Raw genomic sequence first — 21,495 nt, 5'->3', positions numbered from 1 at the left:
CACACACACACACACACACACACACACACACACACACACACACACACACACACACACACACACACACACACACACACACACACACACACACACACACACACAAAGTCTCCCAAAGAAACTCTTTAAGACACATCGTAATTTTTGTCATTATTTTACACAGCATGTAGGATTAGAGGTAAAGTAACATACATGTGGTAATAAATTAGGATCGATTAGAATAATTATTTTCCCTTTGTGAAACATTTTTAAGTTTCAAAGTCAACATATATGAGAACAAACATTTGTTTCTGAGTCTCTGAAGTTATTTGAAGGTAGTCGTGGTTAAATAGCTGTACAGAAGATTACATGTGATTGTCACTTTCAAATCACATGATCAAACAAATATAATTAACTATTCTCCCGTAAACAAGTTCTTACATCAGTCATTACGACATTAGAAATAGACGGAAATTATTCGTTTTTCAGTTTGGCGGTAAAATATATCAACAAAAGATATGTTTCTTTCTTAAAAGGAACATAGAATTTATATTTTATTCTTTATTACTGTCCTGCTGCAGTAACTCTTCACTTAAGCACCAAATGTGTATTATTGCTCCAGTGCCTGCAGTGTTTCAGGTCATTTCTGAGCATTTGACCGTTTTTTTGTAATGACCTGTGCTCAGAGGATAAGGAAGCACTCAGGACTTTGCATGATGACCCTGTGTCAATGCCGTTCGACAAAAACATGTTTTATCTAAAAGCATACATCACAATTCATGTGTGTCTGTTGTTAAAGTTTGATATGATTTGCTTACACACATAATGACAATATACAGCAGATTCTATTCATGTCCTGTTATTTCCTTGAATGTAAAAAAATGCTGCAAATAGTAGCTTGAGCAGCGTTTTCTACTGAGTGGTTTAACCCTTTTGCAGGTTTCAGGTTTCACGTGCTCTCTCACTGCACTGCACAGGATCCGCTGGGCAGGAAGTCCTGAACGTACACCGCCACGGCCTTGGTGAGGTAGGTCATGCTGCCGAAACGACCACTGGGGGCGCTGTCGTAAAGCAGCCGGCACACTCCTGTGGACGGGTCTCGCTCCAGGATGTGCTCCTCTGCTCCCAGGTCCTTCTGCAGGAAGAGGAAAGAACAACATCCTGTCTTTAGTGGATTGCGTTGAATACTCTCTGATGGTTGAAAAGGCTCCTAACTGAGGGAAATGACCCTTAGGTACATAAGTGGCAAGGCAATGCAAACATTAACAGCGTTATGGCTGGAGCCACACGAGGACGATAACGCAAACGGACCGAAATCAAAATAGTCTTCCGTCCACACGCAACAGGCACCAGAAACGTGTCCGTTCACACGAGACCGCTCGAAAGCGCTGGAGACGCTGTAGTACATATGCCGGGCCTGTAAGTGGCGCTGTAGTCTGCCACAAAAGCAGCGAAGAAGACTTCCCGCGCATGGTTGCCATGGTTGCCCTTCTGTTTATTCTCCGCTCTGGCTCTTTTTCTCCCTCCCCGAGGCAAGCGTTTGCTCCTGCTGTAATTCTCTCCGGTTAGTCCACCAGCAGATGAAACACACCCACCTCTCCACCTCTTCCAAGGAGCGAGGGGACCGTGCAGCAGAGTTTCAGTTAGATTTTTTTTCGCCAGTCAACATGTCCGTTAAAGTTGAAATCTTCCGGACAAAATTAGAAAAGTGCCGGTCAAAGGTCTTCTTTCTTATTTATTGAGCTTTAAAACAAATTGATAACGACTCTATATAATGATATAAGAATAAAAAACGGAGCCTCTCTTTTCCTCCCCCTCTCCTGACAGCCCAGCAGCTGATCTTTGAGCAGGAGAGGTGGGAGAGGCGGGGCTTCAACGTTATCAGGACATGATCGTATAGGCGTAAACACGGGGGCCGTTTGCCCCCCCAGAGCGTTTCGTTCGCAGATCTACCCACCTTGGGACCCGTTATCGTTATCGTTTTCTGCGTTTCCATGTCGGCCTCGTGTGGCCGAACCGTCTATGATAGAGAACTGTAGCGGATATGACCGTTATCTTAAGATTTTAATTGACATAACTACACTGTAGCTATGTACAAATGACAATAAAAGCCTTGAATCTTGATAAGATACACTGGATGTATGCGGTGTTGACGTCCCGCTCACCTGATCCTTGTAGAACATGTCGTTGGCCAGGTGCACGATCTTCTCCACGTGGATGATGGATCCGATGCTGGGGATTTCCACGTCGGCCAGCATGGTGAGAACCAAGATGGCTTCCACCAGCAGCTGCCGGTACTCAGGCTGAGGGACGCGGTTCAACACCGTCTCCACGTGCACCGAGAACTTGATCTCTCCTGGTGTCATCTGGAGGAAGGAGGTCAGAAGAGAAAGAAAAGACAAAGATGCTTACATGCTAAATAGCAGCTGTGGGTAAGGGGGTATGGATGTGGCATCAGAGTAGAACACATGTAAGAAGAAACACAATAATTAAGTCGTCATAGTGTTGTTTTCTGTGGACAGTTTTCATGTGGATCTCTTACCTCTCTGGTGGTTGAAGAAGGAAGGACAAAGCCCTCTATGGACAAACCGTGGCACTAGAAGACAATGGGTTTTTTAAGGTTATTAATTTATGTGCAAAAAGTTTTCACTATATCAATCCCACATGACAATGTTCCTCTATAAAATGCTACAAAAAACGCCGGAAAGGCTATTACTCACACACTTTTCACAATTACATTTCCTTTTTTCACATTTAATAGTTTATTTAATTGTAGTTTTTATAATATGTTGTTCTAGTAGTTTGCCATCACTATTGAATTAGAATTTTTTTTTTTATATATTTATCTTGTGTTCTCTATAACATGTTGATATGTAAAAGATTTTAGGTGGAGGCTTCAAATACATTTGTGATCTGCTATGTTTTTGCATTATTTAATAGGGCAAAACTAAGGTTAACACAACAATGAAATGTATAGGATGAGCCAATGGGTCAAATCAGGCCTAAAAACAAATAAGAAATAATGTTTAAAGCTCACTTTCTGCAGGATCCTCCAGACTTTCTGGTAGAATCCGACGGGCACTCGGTTCAGCGCTCCGTCCAGACGCCTCCTGCGCAGCCATTGGCCGTGCCTGGTATCCTTGGCAACCGGTATGCATTCCGGAATGTCCAGGGATTCTATGGAGGGCAGCCTGTACCTCTGATCAGAGACACGACAACAAGTACAAAGTTATTTAAAGATCTTATAGATTATTGTGGGAGAACGGCGCCCTCTTCCTGTTTGTAAACGCACAAATCCACAATAATGATGTTGGCTGCATGAGGTGAGGCAGAGACGACTTTAAAATATCTGATAAATAGACAAATGTTTACCCCAGATTCAAAGTTTTCTATGTCCATTGACTGAGATCGCATTCCCTGAGATGAATAAAAGAAACAAAAAGATGCAGTGAAAATAGTGTTGACAACAACAACAACGATGACAACACAACCGCACAGCCAGCGGACTCCTGCTTCCTGCTTTGCTAAATTAAAGCATGCATGGATGATGGGAAATGATTAAAATGAGGTTAGAAAAAACAAGGGATGATGGGTAAATTAAAGAATGAACTTTCAATAAGCGTCACGTTTGGCAAAAGAAATAAAAACTCAGCGCACACAAGTGAAAAATAAAACACCATCATCTTGAAACAGCAAATTAAAAAAGCACTAGTGTGTTTTTTTTGTTGGTATAAATACACTTTGGAGTCAACTACTGTAACATTCTCAAACACAAGTAAATTCCAATAAATAAATACAAATATTTAAATTAATACATTATTATTACAGCCAAAAGAAAAAAAGCCAATAAACCAATTTCAGTCAGACAACTCACGTGTTTCTTTAACATGTAGTTAATTGGCTTTTTTTAAATTAACTTATTAGAAGCAGCATATAGTTGAGTTTGGCGTCTAGGCTCGGGCCTCATCACTCCACAGATATACATAGCACGATGAGTGATGATTAAATAACTAACCCCCCGAGCCTACAGGTGGACGCTGGGGTGGAAGCAGGGGTGGAAGCAGGGGTGGAAGCTGAGGTGGAAGCTGGGGTGGAAGCTGGGGTGGAAGCTGAGGTGGAAGCTGGGGTGGAAGCAGGGGTGGAAGCAGGGGTGGAAGCTGGGGTGGAAGCTGGGGTGGAAGCTGGGGTGGAAGCTGGGGTGGACGCTGGGGTGGACGCTGGGGTGGACGCTGGGGTGGACGCTGGGGTGGACGCTGGGGTGGAAGCAGGGGTGGACGCTGGGGTGGACGCTGGGGTGGACGCTGGGGTGGAAGCAGGGGTGGAAGCACGGGTGGAAGCTGGGGTGGAAGCTGGGGTGGAAGCTGGGGTGGAAGCAGGGGTGGAAGCTGGGGTGGAAGCAGGGGTGGAAGGTGGGGTGGAAGCTGGGGTGGAAGCTGGGTGGAAGCTGGGGTGGAAGCTGGGGTGGACGCTGGGGTGGAAGCTGGGGTGGAAGCTGGGGTGGAAGCTGGGGTGGAAGCTGGGGTGGAAGCTGGGGTGGAAGCTGGGGTGGAAGCAGGGGTGGAAGGTGGGGTGGAAGCTGGGGTGGAAGCTGGGGTGGAAGCTGGGGTGGAAGCTGGGGTGGACGCTGGGGTGGAAGCTGGGGTGGAAGCTGGGGTGGAAGCTGAGGTGGAAGCTGGGGTGGAAGCTGGGGTGGAAGCTGGGGTGGAAGCTGGGGTGGAAGGTGGGGTGGAAGCTGGGGTGGAAGCTGGGGTGGAAGCTGGGGTGGAAGCTGGGGTGGAAGCTGGGGTGGAAGCTGGGGTGGAAGCTGGGGTGGAAGCTGGGGTGGAAGCTGGGGTGGACGCTGGGGTGGAAGCTGGGGTGGAAGCTGGGGTGGAAGCAGGGGGTGGAAGCTGGGGTGGAAGGTGGGGTGGAAGCTGGGGTGGAAGCTGGGGTGGTGGTGGGGCAGACAAGCAGCAGCGACGTGGAAGTAGCAATAGCAGCAGCAAGCAATGCATGGAGAGAGATCTGGCAGGTTAAATAGAGCGGCATATTAAGGAGACTCTGTTTGGTTGGTTGTAGAGTGGCAAGGAGCGTTATGTATGAATGCAGCATAAGTGCTCGAGTTGACTGCCTGAACTAGCTCGCAGGCTTCGCCCCATTCACCAGAGAATTATAATAAATACATTAAATATATATTGATTTATTTATTTAATGTATTGGCTGCAGAAAACACCATTTGTGACTATTTCTTAGTCTCATTTTAAAATAAAATAAAAGTCAGATTATGAAGACAATCATCAGTTGCAGCTCCACTTAGAATTAATAACAATTATCCAGCACTAAATATTAGCAGCCACAAAGTAGCGTAGTGTTAATGGCTCGTATGATCTGCTGCATGACTTTTAGTCTCACAAGAATTCAATCCAAATAAATCGAGTTTAAATGTCGATACTGTTGTCACCTTGCGAGAGAAGGAGAGTGACGGGTCGAGCTGAAATGGAAAAGAAATCCACTCTGCGTTACAAACGTCCGAAAAACACAATTGACCTAAAACCAAGAACAGTATCTATTGAATGTATTTATATATTTATTATGTAAATTATTATACTAAGTTATGTATACCTTAAAACTGTCCAATAAATCTTCTATGTTCCTGAATCACATTTACACTTAGAGTATTTAACATAATGTTTAAATAACTGATGTCTTTAAAAAGTAAAAGGAGATTAAAGGTCTCCTATCATGCAAAAATATGTCTTTTATACATAAACATGTGTCCCCGGTGTGTCAGGGAACTCACGCAGCGTCAGAAAATAAAACCCTTTCTCTTTTCCTCCGTACCCACATCTTTTAAAAACGGGGGTACAACGAGCGGATACAGATTTGCTGCCGATATGACGTAATTTCGGATGGCGGACCCACAGAAAGTTGCTATCAGAAACAATGCCTGACGTGTTTTGGACGTAATATGGTCATTGTTTACATTAGCAAGCCTCGCGATGTGGTTTAGAACAGGATGGCGTTTTATCACAGCAGAATGTAACTTTATCTCCGGTAGAATTCTGATCAGGCATTAGCTCCGCCTCCTCTTTTTTTTTTTTTTAAACTAAAGGTCCCATGTCACGGCCATTTCTACTGATCATATTTCCATTGCTGAGGTCTACTAGAATACATTTACATTGTGCAATTTTCCAAACTCACATTGGTTTCTCAAACAGCATCTCTGTATAGTATGTGTATTCACTCTCTGTCCTAAACGGCTTGTTGGAGCTCCTGCCCCCCCCTCCCTGTGAGCCCAGTGGCCGTCAGCGAGACAGCGTGACACAGCAAAACCCAGCCCGAAACACACACACACCCGCAGCCTGGCTGGGAGTTTGTGTGTGTGCCCAGGCTGAGTTCCGCGGTGTCTCGCTGTCTCGCCGACCCCACACCAGTGAGCCACCTCACAGTGTCCCGCTCCTCGCAGCAGCGAGCCTCGCAACGTCCCGCCGAGTGTGTGTCTGTGTGAGGAAGTCCGCGGATTGGTCCAAACGTAACGGCTCCGCGGATAGGTCCATTTGATTTGATTTGGACCAATCCGCGGAGCCGTTACGTTACGTTACCCGAAATACGTCACTATACCCAAGAAGTAAACAATGGAAAAAGAGAAATCTCCAACGAGGCGTTCTGGGGCAGCATAGACAGGTCTTTTCTGTGTTAGAGTTTTACTCGCTACAGGGTGTACTTTGAGGGTTTGTGACCCTGCAGAGCGTTTACATGCAGAAAAACCTTCATAACACACAAGGGGACGGGTAATAACCAGAAAAGCATGACATGGGACCTTTAAGCTAAGGACCCAAAATCCGCGTCTCTCTAACAGGGCTGGAACAGAGGGGTATGAGGGATGTCTAAAATGCATGATCTGTTTGTATTTTGAGCAAAACACATCAGACATGTTTTTATATATTTTGATATATCTGAGACCCATAATATATGCCTACAAATAGCATGATAGGTGACCTTTAAACTACTAAATAATGCTGCCATATTTAATATTCCTTCATGTGATAATCACCTTAAACGGTTCTGCCAAGGACAACCTGTGCTCCGCCTGCAATAGAAACCAGGCTGTTGACATGTTTTAAGAAATAAACCTCAACAATTCATTGATTCATCTACGCATATTGATGATTCCTCGGGCAAAAAAAAGTACATTTGCCACAAAAAAATCGACAATTAGCAACAGTTTTTCTTAATTATTTCCACATTTCTCCCTTCGATGCAGCTGGCCCATTTTTATTTCTCCACTATTATATATTTGTAATCAATATGAGCGTCAGCCAGGTGGATTAACACCTAAAATCATCTCCATCACCTGACTGGAGTCCAAAGACAACCTGTGCTCCAGCTGTGGAAAGACAAAAGTCAGATTGCCAAGGAGAAGAAGAATATTTTCCAAATAAAAGACTATCTTCGTTAATCTCTTACCCCAAAACTCATCATCATCATCATCATCATCATCATCATTAAAATCTTCACTTTTAAAGACACACTGGAGATAAGTACCTTGATAGTTCTCAAAGTAACTTCAAAGCACTTAAATATTTTATTTTAAAGGTATTTATTTTAATGTATTCTTTAATCAGGACCTCTTTTGCTTACTGTACATAAGGATATCTTATCCTAAAGTTGCAACTACTACAGCAGTCCTAAAAGAGCATATGATGTAATGTTATGTGTTGCAAAAAAACACACTATTTATTCAATTCAACAATTGTTTTTTTGTTGTTTAAAAAAAAAAAAGGATTAAGGATATATTTTTTTGCTTAAATCGGCATTTTCAAAAATGATAGACTATACATATATAATACTAAATAAAACTTGCCTATTGTGTCAACAAATTATTTATCGACTACCACACTATATATTCCATGTCAATTTAGAGTCAGTAATATTTTAGTTTATCAATTTGACACTGCTTAAGTTTGTATAGTATAATAATTCTCATGTTTCATTTCATTATTATTATTATTTTTTTGTATTATTGTTTTACAAATTTCGAAATCAAATCAAATCAAATCAGATGTCTAAGTGAGAAGCGGGTCGTACCATCTTCATGTCGCTCTTCAGTTTGCTGATCCCCGCTCTCTCGCTCTTGGTTGCTCCCACGTTGCCTAGGTGATGGATGGAGATGGCAGGACTGACGCCAGCATCCAAATCTCTCACTGTGGAGCGGGGTAAAAAAAGAAATTAATACATTTATTACTATTATCTTTGTATTGTTATTTCTGTTGTACCTATATGTTCACTTTGTTTCATGGGGTTTTATATTGTTGCATCGACTCAGGTGTCTTGTGTCGGTGCCTTGCTCAAGGGCACCACGGCAGGGCAGGAGGTGGACTGGGACCTCTCCAAGTAGCAGTCCACACTCCATATTTAGGTCTGTTCGGGGACTTGAACCGGCGACCCTACGGCTCACAGTCCAAGCCCCTACTGACTGAGCCACTGTAAAGCACTTTGAGCTGCATGTGTTGCATGAAAAGTGTTATATAAATAAAGCTTTGTGTATGTATGTGTACGTATATGTTTGTATATTTTTATGTATGTATGTGTATGTGCTTGTATATATGTGTGTGTGTTTAAGTAGATACATGTGTACAGTTGTAGATATTTGTCATTTCAAACAATCCCTGTGTACTTTTTCGTTTTTATTTTATTTTACAAATTTTGTACGGTATTTAATTTGTCATTTTCGGGTCTCTAAAAATATATGATTTGCAAAACTGTACTTTTAATATAATGTGACCCCAAATAAATTAAGAAAAAAAAAAATAAAGCTTTATTATTATTATTATGGTAATAGAAGAATCTGATTGGCTGTGAGGGGTAAGCAGGATTGTGATTGGTGGACTGACCGCTGCGCTGCACTCCGAACTCTTTCCCGCTCAGGATGTGATGGAGAAGGTTCTTCAGCTCTGACGGACCGAGACTCATCAGACTCTCCGTGGCCTCCTCTCCTGCAGGAAGATTAAGAGAAGATAAGAAGTACTTATTGATCCCTGTTAGAAAAAGATCCCTGGTCCCCGGCTTGATCTTCAATCTCAGGATCCATGTATTTATTATCCTCTCCAGAATGGAAGTAGTCATCACATACAGAGCATCAACTAGTTCCTGAACAGTGTCCTTCACATGCTGATATCCAAGAGAGGGAGTTACACAGTCACAAGATGGAGGAATACCGGTTCTTGTAGGTAATCATACATCTTTTTTCACAAAATGTTGGCTTTTTTCTGAAAATCTCAAAAGAAATTCTCAAAATTCTGACTTTCTCAAAATTCTGACTTTTTTCTCAAAATTCTGACTTTTTTCTCAAAATTCAGATTTTTTTCTGAAGATTCTGACTTTTTTCTCAAAATTCTGACTTTTTCTCAAAATTCTGACTTTTTCTCTAAATTCTGACTTTTTCTCTAAATTCTGACTTTCTCAAAATCTCAAAATGTTGTCGTCAAGAATGGAAGTCGTCATCACAGTATCTCACCTGTGCAGTTGAGGGACTGGGCGAGTTCGGTGGCCATCACCTGGATGATGAGTCCGATGCGGAGCCGGAACATCTCGCTGAACAGACTGGGCTGAGTCCTGATGCTCATCGCCAGGTACACCATGATCTCCTGAGGGGGGGGGGGGGGGGGGGGGAGATAAAGGGGAGGAGGATAAACTCCCACATGTCGATTGATAACACTACAAAAGTATTTTATAAGACAGCAGCTATTTCCAATCTTACACAATCTTAAACATCGAAATAAGTTTACTTCTGATATGCATTTAATTTATTTGCCATTATTTTCTCTTGTCATGTGTCTCTGTTTATTTTATCTTACCTATTTTTTTAGATTTGTATTGGAGTCACATATGAAGCTCAGCGTAAGTTCAACCAGGAAGACCGTCTTTACTCATTCATTTACTATTCCCATGTAACTACTCTCTCTCCTCTCAATAAGTGATCGGGGGCGTCACTCCCCAGCTTAACCAATCACTTCGCTCTATTCCCAAGAGCCGATCATAGCGCTCTGACAAACCTTTTAAGTCTGCTCTCCCCCCTCTGTCAGCTGTCATTTCAGGTGACTCTACGCAACCCTCCTCCACCCCCTTTTCACCTCCTGTCCCTCCGAATCCAGGGTCAAGCTAAGCCCCTCCCCTTCAGACCGACCCAACTATCCATTCACCACCACCAGGGTCAAGCTAAGCCACTCCCCTTCAGACCGACCCCAACTATCCATTCACCACCAGGGTCAAGCTAAGCCCCTCCCCTTCAGACCGACCCAACTATCCATTCACCACCACCAGGGTCAAGCTAAGCCACTCCCCTTCAGACCGACCCCAACTATCCATTCACCACCACCAGGGTCAAGACCCCAGGGGGGTTTCATCGGATCGGTTCTACCCTCCCGAATGATACTTCCTGCACAACGGGGCCTAATCGCCATCTTTTTCGTTTTTACCAGGATATTTACACACAACCAAAGCACAAACAAAACAAAACAACAGAAGACAATTATCTTACCTATTTCAAACCAATGATTAGACTTTCTTTTAGGGTATTTAGTTAGTGTTAGGTGTTTCTTAGCTTGTTATGTCTCTGTATAATACATGAACTTGATCCACTTCTAGATGCCTTAGTAATATGTGACCTGCTCCATCGAAATCAGTCGCATTGACCCGAAGACACATTTTGAGTTGTATACACTGTTGGAAAGAGGAGATTCCTAGCTTTCTAATGAAATCAGGATTGTTGTTGTACTCCAGATATTAAGCAAAATATGTTACATTATATAATGACTGTCACCGAGACATCATTTTGAGAAAGAGGCCTTTAAAGTGTCCTCTTCTCTGGAATCCATCGATCTGATTGGTTATTAGCGGAGCAAATGATCAAAATACTACGGAGGGAAGATATTTTCGTTTGGATTACTGGTCTGGGGGAAGCTCGCGAGTGTGTGTGTGTGTGTGTATACGTGTGTGTGTGTATTTTTGCGTTTGTGTGTATTGTGTTTGTTTCCCGGGGAAAACACTCACGAGAAACACCGGCTGTTCTTATGCCTGCTGTGACGTCAAGTTACTCCGTTCTCCGCTTGTAATTATGCCGTTACAAGCTTCAACGTTGTACTTATCATCTGAATTTGCCGAAACAAGTTTAATATTCTGAAAGCCAAGACTTTGTTTATTTGAAATCAGATGAAAACAAACTGCCACGGAACCTGCCATCACGGCAGGTTCCGTGGCAGTTTGTTTTCATTTGATTTCAAATCAGGTTCCGTGGCAGTTTGTTTTCATCTGATTTCAAATCAGGTTCCGTGGCAGTTTGTTTTCATCTGATTTCAAATCAGGTTCCGTGGCAGTTTGTTTTCATCTGATTTCAAATCCCAGCGTGGGAGGCGATGAAAACAAACTGTCACGGACCCTGCTGTGTTATCTATGATTACCATACGCCTTGCATTCATAATGTCAGCCGGAGGGAGGGGAAGCGGCGCTGCGGAAGAGCAGAGTGCGAGTGAGAGCTGTCATCTTCCCTTTACAAGCTTCAAACATGTATTTATCGTGTGATTTCGGAAATAAAAGTTTCATATTCTGAAAGCCAAGACTTTGTTTGTTTAAAATCAAACAAAACACCGAACCCCGAAAAACAATTTTTTTACGCAAATCCACGTTTATTTTGAAATGAGCCGTTGCGACTTCCGACTGATTTCGATAGAGCGGGTCACATATGTTCTTAAAATACTTTTTTTAAAGCTTCGGATAACTTATCAAGTAGTCCCATTTAACATATTTTCATTCTGTCTTATAATTGCTCTTGTACTTTTAACTCTCTTTGAATAATTGAAGTGTAAAATGGTGTATATTGACTTTCTTTATTACTTTATTAAATATAACAAAAGACAAACTTTGTCCATGAATCATTTATCAGTTTCTCTTAAGAATTTCCACCACAGTTTTCACATATTTCCATTCTGTCTTACTTACTGTTTGTGATTAAATGAATGAAACAATGATGGTCTAATGAGAATGACCTGCGTGAGGATGGCCACGCTGATGTTGTTGTCGCTGGTCTGATACGCGGTACATTTGTTTACATCATTATAATAACTGAAGTGTAAAATGGTGGTTCAGGGTGTGTCTGACCTGCGTGAGGATGGCCACGCTGATGTTGTTGTCGCTGGCCTCGTCGATGAGAGCTGCCAGCTGGTCCGGAGGAATTGGAGCCGTGATGGTTTTCTCTCTGGGCTCCGGAGGAAGACCCACTGTCAGGTGCTTCTGGTGAGCCAGCAAATCAGAGCAGGCCTACAGGGAGATGACAGCCAATCAGAGAAGAGACAGGGGCCACATGTGCAGAGGAGGCAGGGGATTGTGGTGCTTTTTTGTCTCACTCAAGAGAAATCAAACAACATAATTTGACAAACGAAAAGAGAAAATAGGTGTTTTTTGTGAAATGTTACGTAATACCAAACCTTAATTCCACTTATTTCATCACGAGTGTGTGTGAGAGTGTGTGTGTGCGTGTGCGTGTGTGTCGTACCGAGTCCAGCTCCTCCACCTTCTTCTTCAGCATGCCAGAGATCATCCTGATGAGACCCCACAGTTTGAGGTCCCCCACCTTCTCATAGAGGTCAGACAGAAGGGACCTCACTGTGGAGCCTTTTCCGTGCAGCTGGGTGTCCCAATCCATGCCCCTGGGGTCAAAACACACACAAAAACACCACTTTATTACCCTTTTTTTTAACCAAGTTATTGTTGTCTCTACGAGTCAAGACCTTTTAGGATTGACATGACCTGCGCTCCCAAGATTTTATACAGATTCACCCAAAACTGGGTAAAAAAGCTTTTAAATATGCTGCCCCTTCTGCTTGGAATAATGTACAGAAGGAGCTGAAACTGTCAGATTTGATCACTATGGGGGAGTTCAAGTCCATCTTAAAGGACAGAGAACAAGCATCCATTGGTCGATGTGATTTCTCGTATATCCCATAATTTAAGTCGTTTGAATTTACGTGGTTAAATAAAGGATATATATATATATATGACGGTTAGAAAACAGCTCAATAAAGCTGGGCGTCTCACTTGTCTTTGAAGAGGATGTAGAGGATATCCGCCTGGTCCTGCAGACTCTGAGTGTCTCTCAGCAGCTGGACCAAAGAGTTGTAGTCGATTCCTCCGCTGGCGTCTCTGGGGATACCGCACTCTGATGAGGCCTTCGCATCCTGGAGGACAGAGGAGGGACGTTAAGGCTCTATAAGTGGGGACTTTTTGACTACAGATGGGGTCCAAAACTAGCAAGCCACATGAATGTCTGGGAGCAAATTCATTTAAAAAAGTGGCCAGGATCCGTTGAATTTTCGGCATATTGGGTTGCAGATTAGAATTTTCCAAAGGGGGTTCGCTTAGCATGAAACACGTGAGGTCAAAGAAAACTATTTCTGCTAAAAAGTTAGCAATGATTGAGTCAGAGCTAAACATTTCAGATGTGTGTATCTCACACTGCACTGAAACTTTACCTTTGTTATTCATGTTTTATTATCTTTGCTTTTAAATGAGTGTTTTTAAATGCCATTATATAATATGTTTATTAAAGGTCCCATGTCATGGCCATTTCTACTGATCATATTTCCATTGTTGAGGTCTACTAGAATACATTTAAATTGTGCAATGTTCCAAACATTGGTTTCTCATACAGCATCTCTGTATAGTATGTGTATTCACTCTCTGTCCTAAACGGCTTGCTGGAGCTCCTGCCCCCCCCCCCCCTCCCTATGAGCCCAGTGGCCGTCTGCGAGACAGCGAAACCCAGCCCGAAACCAGCCCGAACACACACACACACACCCGCAGCCTGGCTGGGAGTTTGTATGTCCGCCGTCTCAGGGAGGAGAAATCGGCGGAGCTGCAGCTGAGAAAAGATTGAGTGTGTGTGTGTGAGGAAGTCCACGGATTGGTCAATTTGGACCAATCCATGGACTTAACGTAACGGCTCCGCGGACGTAACGTAACGGCTCCGCGGACATAACGTAACGGCTCCACGGATTGGTCCATTTGGGTATGGGCACGTCACTGTACCCAGGAAGAAAACAATGGAAAAAGAGAAATGTCCAACGAGGCGTTCTGGGGCAGCATAGACAGGTCTTTTCTGTGTTAGAGTTTTACTCGCTACAGGGTGTACTTTGAGGGTTTGTGACTCTGCAGACCGTTTACATGCAGAAAGACCTTCATAACACACAAGGGGACGGGGAATAACCAGAAAAGCATGACATGGGACCTTTAATGCTCTTAATGTCTTTCATTTTTGTAAAGCACTTTGAATTGCCTTGTGTTGAAAGGTGCTATATAAACAAACTTGCCTATGATTGGTGGAAAATGTACTGTTGGACTGGAGGAAAAAGGGGTGATCGGTCTGTAAATGAAAACAGAAAAGGGCACAAAAACACACCTGAGTTTCCTGTTGTGAGGAGGATTCTGGGAGGTTCAGGTTTAGAGATGGTTGAGTTGAGCGGAACAGCTTGTTGGGCAGGTACATGTTCACATCTGGATACAAAAAAAAAACAGCTTTAAAATCTACCTGAAATACTGTATAGATATTGTTGTGCTTGTTTGTCCGCTCACTTTCCACGTTGAGGGTCTGAGCTTTGTTCATCAGAGACACCATGTCCTTGGTTTTAGTCGCCAGAGCCTTGAACTTCCCCAAAGCTCCCGTCCCTTTCTTGGTGGGCTTTTTGGGGGCAGAGTGGGCCAACAGGTGGTCCAGGTACTGAGCCAGGTCGTCAGCCTCTGGAGACGAGGACAACAAGGTCAAAAGGTTTAAGCAGAGAGTGGGAAATAAAGAGGGAAAAGATAAGAGAAAAAAAAAACAATGGATTCAACTCACCTTTATCGAGTGTACACACACATCCTTAAAAACTCAAACAACCCTATAATTTAAAACTGAACCATCTTAGTTACTCACCCAAAACAAAATGATTGCATACTCAGACTACCTAGCCATACATATAGTTTAAAAGCTATATTCCACAAAAGTTAAAATCGTGTTTAAACAGTTGTAAAGACATGCTGCTGTTGAGTTATATTGATATGTATTGAACACTGTTAACAATAAAACCAACATTATCGGCATGGCTACAAACACCCAGATTTCAGGGGGGAATTGACCCTTTAAACTGTGAAGATAACCAAAATGCTTATCATGCACAATCAACATGCTTGCAAAGCTTCATCTGTAGACATTCACTTAAAGACAGCAGCTGTTAGACGAGCTATTTGAAACATGCATGTGGGGTAAATTGAGTCAGGCAAAAAAACCTGTTAAACTTGCAGAACTAAGATTGTTTGTATTGCTTTCCAATTTCTGTTGAGAATTGATTTGGTACAACACCTAACAGCCTGTTATTTTGACTGTTTTTAATGCAAGCAAAGCTCCATTTCTCAACCTTATACAGTCACTGCCACAAGAGCTGTCATATGACTTTGAGTTGTTTTATTTAACAGCAATAAGGCAGCCATCGTGTCCATAGTTTCAAGGTTGAGAAAACATTCAGCAACCAACAGTTATGCTGCATTTCCACAGCACGGTCTCACATGGTTTAGCTCAACTCCACTTGCTCTCTTTGGGAGTTTTCATTAGCAAAAGTTGTGGTTACTACCAGGTTTTTACTTTAATATGAAATAGAGAAATTAACTGGTTCTAAAAGTGTTTTAAAAAGTGAAAAGCAGAGCTGTACCAGACTGTAGAAACACGGCATCACAGAACAGCACAAAGAGGATGTGGATACGATCAGGGATTATTGAGAATCTGCTTAATGTTTGTCATGTTGAAGTAAGATAATTCACAGACATATTCAAATATATATTATTATTTTTGGATTGTTTAGTAAGGGGTTAGCTGAATGAGATCACTTTAAATGACAGGGAATCAAATTAGAAGACATGAGTGGGCTGCAAAAATATTAAATAATGAATTCCAATAGTAGGCTATTTTCCATAAACATGTTTTTAGGTCCCTTTTAAAGAATTTGGAAAATCTTGTCGCTCCACATTTCAAAAGTTTGCTTCAAAATGTGCAGTTCATGAGGTCATTTTGATCGTCTTATTAGATTAATAATGGTTTTACTTCTCATTCTACTCCAGCGTATGACCGTGTATGTATTTATTAATACATAAAACCAGGAAAGGTCAAACCAACGATGGAAAAAAAAACCTCAAACTCCATTTTTTCCATCGTTGGTGTCACCCTTCCTCCCCATCCATCCATCAATCTGTTGTTTTTTCCTTACCATCGTCATAATGTAACTCATGCAAGTATCCATCTTCGTCACCCTCCTCCTCCTCATCATCATCATCATTCGCTGCGTCGTGGCGAGCCATGCTGCCAGAAGCCTTACCGTCCAGGAAGCTCAGGTGAGCGAAACAGGAAGTGGTCAAGAACTCCGACAGCTTCCCCGTCTGGATCCTGGAGAGGAAGAGGAGGATGAGGAGGAGGAAGAGGAGGAGGAAGAAGAGATCAGTGAAAAAGGGTTATTTTATGGAAAACTCTTTACATGACGCAAAATATGTTAAAGAAAACCATCTTATATGTTGATTAATGACATTGTTTTAGAGCTTGGAAAGTAAAAATGTCAATAATGCTACTCAGACTTTAGTGTCATTGCCTGTATTTAAACTGGGCTATAGCTTGGATTTTATGATATAATTTGAGGTTTATGACCCCAACTTTTCTATATCCACCCACATGTAAAACATTTTAATAGGCCCCATGAAAAAGTGAGAACTTCTGATTAGTTAAACTTTTTCATTTAGAGCTTTTACTTTCTGGAAACTTCTTACTACTTTATCAATTTTTTTATTTACTTAAAGGGGCCCTATCATGCAAAATGCACTTTTTTATGTCTTTTATACATCAATATGTGTCCCCGGAGTGTCAGGGAACTCACGCAGCGTCAGAAAATAAAACCCTCTCTCTTTTCCTCCGTACCCAAATCTCTAAAAACGGGGCTACAACGGAGCTGATCCAGATTTGCGTCCGATATGACGTAATATCTGAAATGTGGACCCACGGCCCTATCAGAAAGTTGCTATCAGAAACAATGCCCGACTGTTTTGGACGTAATATGGTCGGTGTTTACATTAGCATCGCTAACACTCAGAGCTAACCTGTACTGGAGAGCATGTGTGTGAAGAAGCAGGAAATAAAAAGGAACTCACCTTGTGGTATAACCGGCAAGAGAGAAAGCCTTTGAGCTCCATACTGTTTCAGAAATAATCCTTGATAATCCATGATATGGCGTTTCATCACGGCAGAATTTAGTTTAGACAGTAGCTGCCGGGTCCCGCATGAGCTCAGCCCCCTCCTTTTTTATCAATTTTTTAAAGCTTCATACCCAAAATCAGCACTTTTGAAACAGGAAGTGAAACAGAGGGATATGAGGCATGGCTAGAATGGGTGATCTGTTTGGTATTTTGAGCAAAGCACTTCATAGACATGTTATTTATATATTTGTATATATCTGAGACCTATGCTATTGCCCAAAAATAGCATGATAGGTGACCTTTAAAATGTTTCTTTGCCTTCGACAATGTATATTATGTATATTTTGTTTGTAAATTCCCTTTGCCCATTGTTAAATTATGAAAAAAAAAGTCCCTAGTAAAAGTCACCTTGCTCCTCCATAATATCCGTCCTGCAGCTTCTTCAGTGCAGCCACGACTGTAGGGTCCAGGTCTGTGTGGTCTTCAGCTAAAACACACACACACACACACACACACACACACACACACACACACACACACACACACACACACACACACACACACACACACACACACACACACACACACACACACACACACACACACACACACACACACACACACACACACACACACACACACACACACACACACACACACACACACACACACACACACACACACACACACACACACACACACACACACACACACACACACACACACACACACACACACATATAAGTTTAGATTTCAAAGATGCTCCCATACTCAAAAAAGCAACCCTGTGCCAAAACAACAAAACACTTTTTAGATAAACAAGACATGTTCAGTCCTTTTTGATACATGATGTATATGTGCTTACTCAGCATGGTCTGTGAGATGGGGAAGGTGACGGTGGGTCGCCCGGTCATCCTCCACCTGGAGGCCAGGTAGGAGATCTCCGTCCTCAACATCTCCACGATCATCTTGTTGTCCAACGCCAAGTAGAACTGCTGGTGGTCGATGAACTGGAGAGGTTTGGGGCAGAAACGGAAATACTTGAGTTTGTATTTTCTATATAGTCAACATTTTCAGGATTAGTGAAGCTTGAGGGAATGTGTTGAACAGGGGAAATGATACTCTAAGTATTTGGGCTTTAATACTTCAAAATCTGTCTGGTTTTCATGACTCACTACCAAATAACACTTAGATGCAACTCTTCTGATTGATTTACGAGGAGTGGTAGTCTTGTAAATACTATATTCTGCTTTTATAATGTGCTTTTTGATCACGTTTAGGTTGTCTTGCTAACCTGAGGTGTGAATGAGAAGATGGTGTTTCTGATGGTGTAGAACTTGGAGGTTCCCAGCACTCCTATCCTCCTGTAGGGTCGCCCCGTCAGACCCAGCCTGGGGTTACGACCTGAAACACAGCAGTGGGGGGGTTAGTAAAGGCCTTAAAGGTCACTTATTATGCAAAATCCACTTCTTCACGTCTCTTCTACATCAACATGTGTCCCCTCTTCTTCATGTCTTTTCTACATCAACATGTGTCCCCTCTTCTTCATGTCTCTTCTACATCAACATGTGTCCCCTCTTCTTCATGTCTCTTCTACATCAACATGTGTCCCCTCTTCTTCATGTCTCTTCTACATCAACATGTGTCCCCTCTTCTTCATGTCTCTTCTACATCAACATGTGTCCCCTCTTCTTCATGTCTCTTCTACATCAACATGTGTCCCCTCTTCTTCATGTCTCTTCTACATCAACATGTGTCCCCTCTTCTTCATGTCTCTTCTACATCAACATGTGTCCCCTCTTCTTCATGTCTCTTCTACATCAACATGTGTCCCCTCTTCTTCATGTCTTTTCTACATCAACATGTGTCCCCTCTTCTTCATGTCTCTTCTACATCAACATGTGTCCCCTCTTCTCATGTCTCTTCTACATCAACATGTGTCCCCTCTTCTTCATGTCTCTTCTACATCAACATGTGTCCCCTCTTCTCCATGTCTCTTCTACATCAACATGTGTCCCTCTTCTCATGTCTCTTCTACATCAAACATGTGTCCCCTCTTCTTCATGTCTCTTCTACATCAACATGTGTCCCCTCTTCTTCATGGTCTCTTCTACATCAACATGTGTCCCCTCTTCTCATGTCTCTTCTACATCAACATGTGTCCCCTCTTCTTCATGTCTCTTCTACATCACCATGTGTCCCCTCTTCTTCATGTCTCTTCTACATCAACATGTGTCCCCTCTTCTTCATGTCTCTTTTACATCAACATGTGTCCCCTCTTCTTCATGTCTCTTCTACATCAACATGTGTCCCCTCTTCTTCATGTCTCTTCTACATCAACATGTGTCCCCTCTTCTTCATGTCTCTTCTACATCAACATGTGTCCCCTCTTCTTCATGTCTCTTCTACATCAACATGTGTCCCCTCTTCTCCATGTCTCTTCTTCATCAACATGTGTCCCCTCTTCTTCATGTCTCTTCTACATCAACATGTGTCCCCTCTTCTTCATGTCTCTTCTACATCAACATGTGTCCCCTCTTCTTCATGTCTCTTCTACATCACCATGTGTCCCCTCTTCTTCATGTCTCTTCTACATCAACATGTGTCCCCTCTTCTTCATGTCTCTTTTACATCAACATGTGTCCCCTCTTCTTCATGTCTCTTCTACATCAACATGTGTCCCCTCTTCTTCATGTCTCTTCTACATCAACATGTGTCCCCTCTTCTTCATGTCTCTTCTACATCAACATGTGTCCCCTCTTCTTCATGTCTCTTCTACATCAACATGTGTCCCCTCTTCTTCATGTCTCTTCTACATCAACATGTGTCCCCTCTTCTCCATGTCTCTTCTTCATCAACATGTGTCCCCTCTTCTTCATGTCTCTTCTACATCAGCATGTGTCCCCTCTTCTTCATGTCTCTTCTACATCAACATGTGTCCCCTCTTCTTCATGTCTCTTCTACATCAACATGTGTCTCCTCTTCTTCATGTCTCTTCTACATCAACATGTGTCCCCTCTTCTTCATGTCTCTTCTTCATCAACATGTGTCCCCTCTTCTTCATGTCTCTTCTTCATCAACATGTGTCCCCTCTTCTTCATGTCTCTTCTACATCAACATGTGTCCCCTCTTCTCCATGTCTCTTCTTCATCAACATGTGTCCCCTCTTCTTCATGTCTCTTCTACATCAGCATGTGTCCCCTCTTCTTCATGTCTCTTCTACATCAACATGTGTCCCCTCTTCTTCAATGTCTCTTCTACATCAACATGTGTCCCCCTCTTCTTCCATGTCCTCTTCTACATCAACATGTGTCCCCTCTTCTCATGTCTCTTCTACATCAACATGTGTCCCCTCTTCTTCATGTCTCTTCTACATCAACATGTGTCCCCTCTTCTTCATGTCTCTTCTACATCACCATGTGTCCCCTCTTCTTCATGTCTCTTTACTACATCACCATGTGTCCCCTCTTCTTCATGTCTCTTCTACATCAACATGTGTCCCCTCTTCCTTCAGTCTCTTTCTACATCAACATGTGTCCCCCTCTTCTTCATGTCTCTTCTACATCAACATGTGTCCCCTCTTCTTCATGTCTCTTCTACATCAACATGTTCCCCATCTTCTTCATGTCTCTTCTACATCAACATGTGTCCCCTCTTCTTCATGTCTCTTCTACATCAACATGTGTCCCCTCTTCTCCATGTCTCTTCTTCATCAACATGTGTCCCCTCTTCTTCATGTCTCTTCTACATCAGCATGTGTCCCCTCTTCTTCATGTCTCTTCTACATCAACATGTGTCCCCTCTTCTTCATGTCTCTTCTACATCAACATGTGTCCCCTCTTCTTCATGTCTCTTCTACATCAAACATGTGTCCCCTCTTCTTCATGTCTCTTCTTCATCAACATTGTCCCCTCTTCTTCATGTCTCGTCTTCATCAACATGTGTCCCCTCTTCTTCATGTCTCTTCTACATCAACATGTGTCCCCCTCTTCTTCCATGTCTCCTTCTTCATCAACATGTGTCCCCATCTTCTTCATGTCTCTTCTACATCAGCATGTGTCCCCTCTTCTTCATGTCTCTTCTCATCAACATGTGTCCCCTCTTCTTCATGTTCGGTTCTTAAACCCAGATCTACATCAACATGTGTCCCCTCTTCTTCATGTCTCTTCTACATCAACATGTGTCCCCTCTTCTTCATGTCTCTTCTTCATCAACATGTGTCCCCTCTGTGGAAAGAGACTCTGAAAGTTTCAGGAACAAAGATTCTCTCTCTTTTTG

The 21,495-nt window shown here is 42.6% G+C and overlaps 1 protein-coding gene across 1 annotated transcript; it reads right to left on the bottom strand.

Annotated features, from left to right (window-relative positions):
- Nucleotides 1-38: 38 nt before the first annotated feature.
- LOC117494650 (phosphorylase b kinase regulatory subunit alpha, skeletal muscle isoform-like) lies at nt 39-18,621 on the bottom strand (the record flags this gene model as incomplete). The annotated part of the gene is given in 20 exon segments (XM_034145580.1): nt 39-1,111; nt 2,142-2,342; nt 2,519-2,572; nt 3,014-3,175; nt 3,349-3,393; nt 5,417-5,446; nt 7,010-7,045; nt 7,310-7,342; nt 8,044-8,159; nt 8,850-8,951; nt 9,473-9,602; nt 12,112-12,270; nt 12,506-12,659; nt 13,048-13,187; nt 14,408-14,502; nt 14,581-14,745; nt 16,245-16,420; nt 17,626-17,704; nt 18,083-18,227; nt 18,512-18,621. Coding segments are annotated over 20 exon segments (2,306 nt in total), but the record flags the coding sequence as incomplete, so codon positions are not given.
- Between the last annotated feature and the right edge of the window lie 2,874 nt (nt 18,622-21,495).

The sequence above is a fragment of the Trematomus bernacchii genome, unplaced genomic scaffold (genome assembly GCF_902827165.1).
Source record: "Trematomus bernacchii unplaced genomic scaffold, fTreBer1.1, whole genome shotgun sequence".
Lineage (NCBI taxonomy): Eukaryota > Metazoa > Chordata > Actinopteri > Perciformes > Nototheniidae > Trematomus > Trematomus bernacchii.
This window is presented reverse-complemented; position numbering and strand designations above follow the sequence as displayed.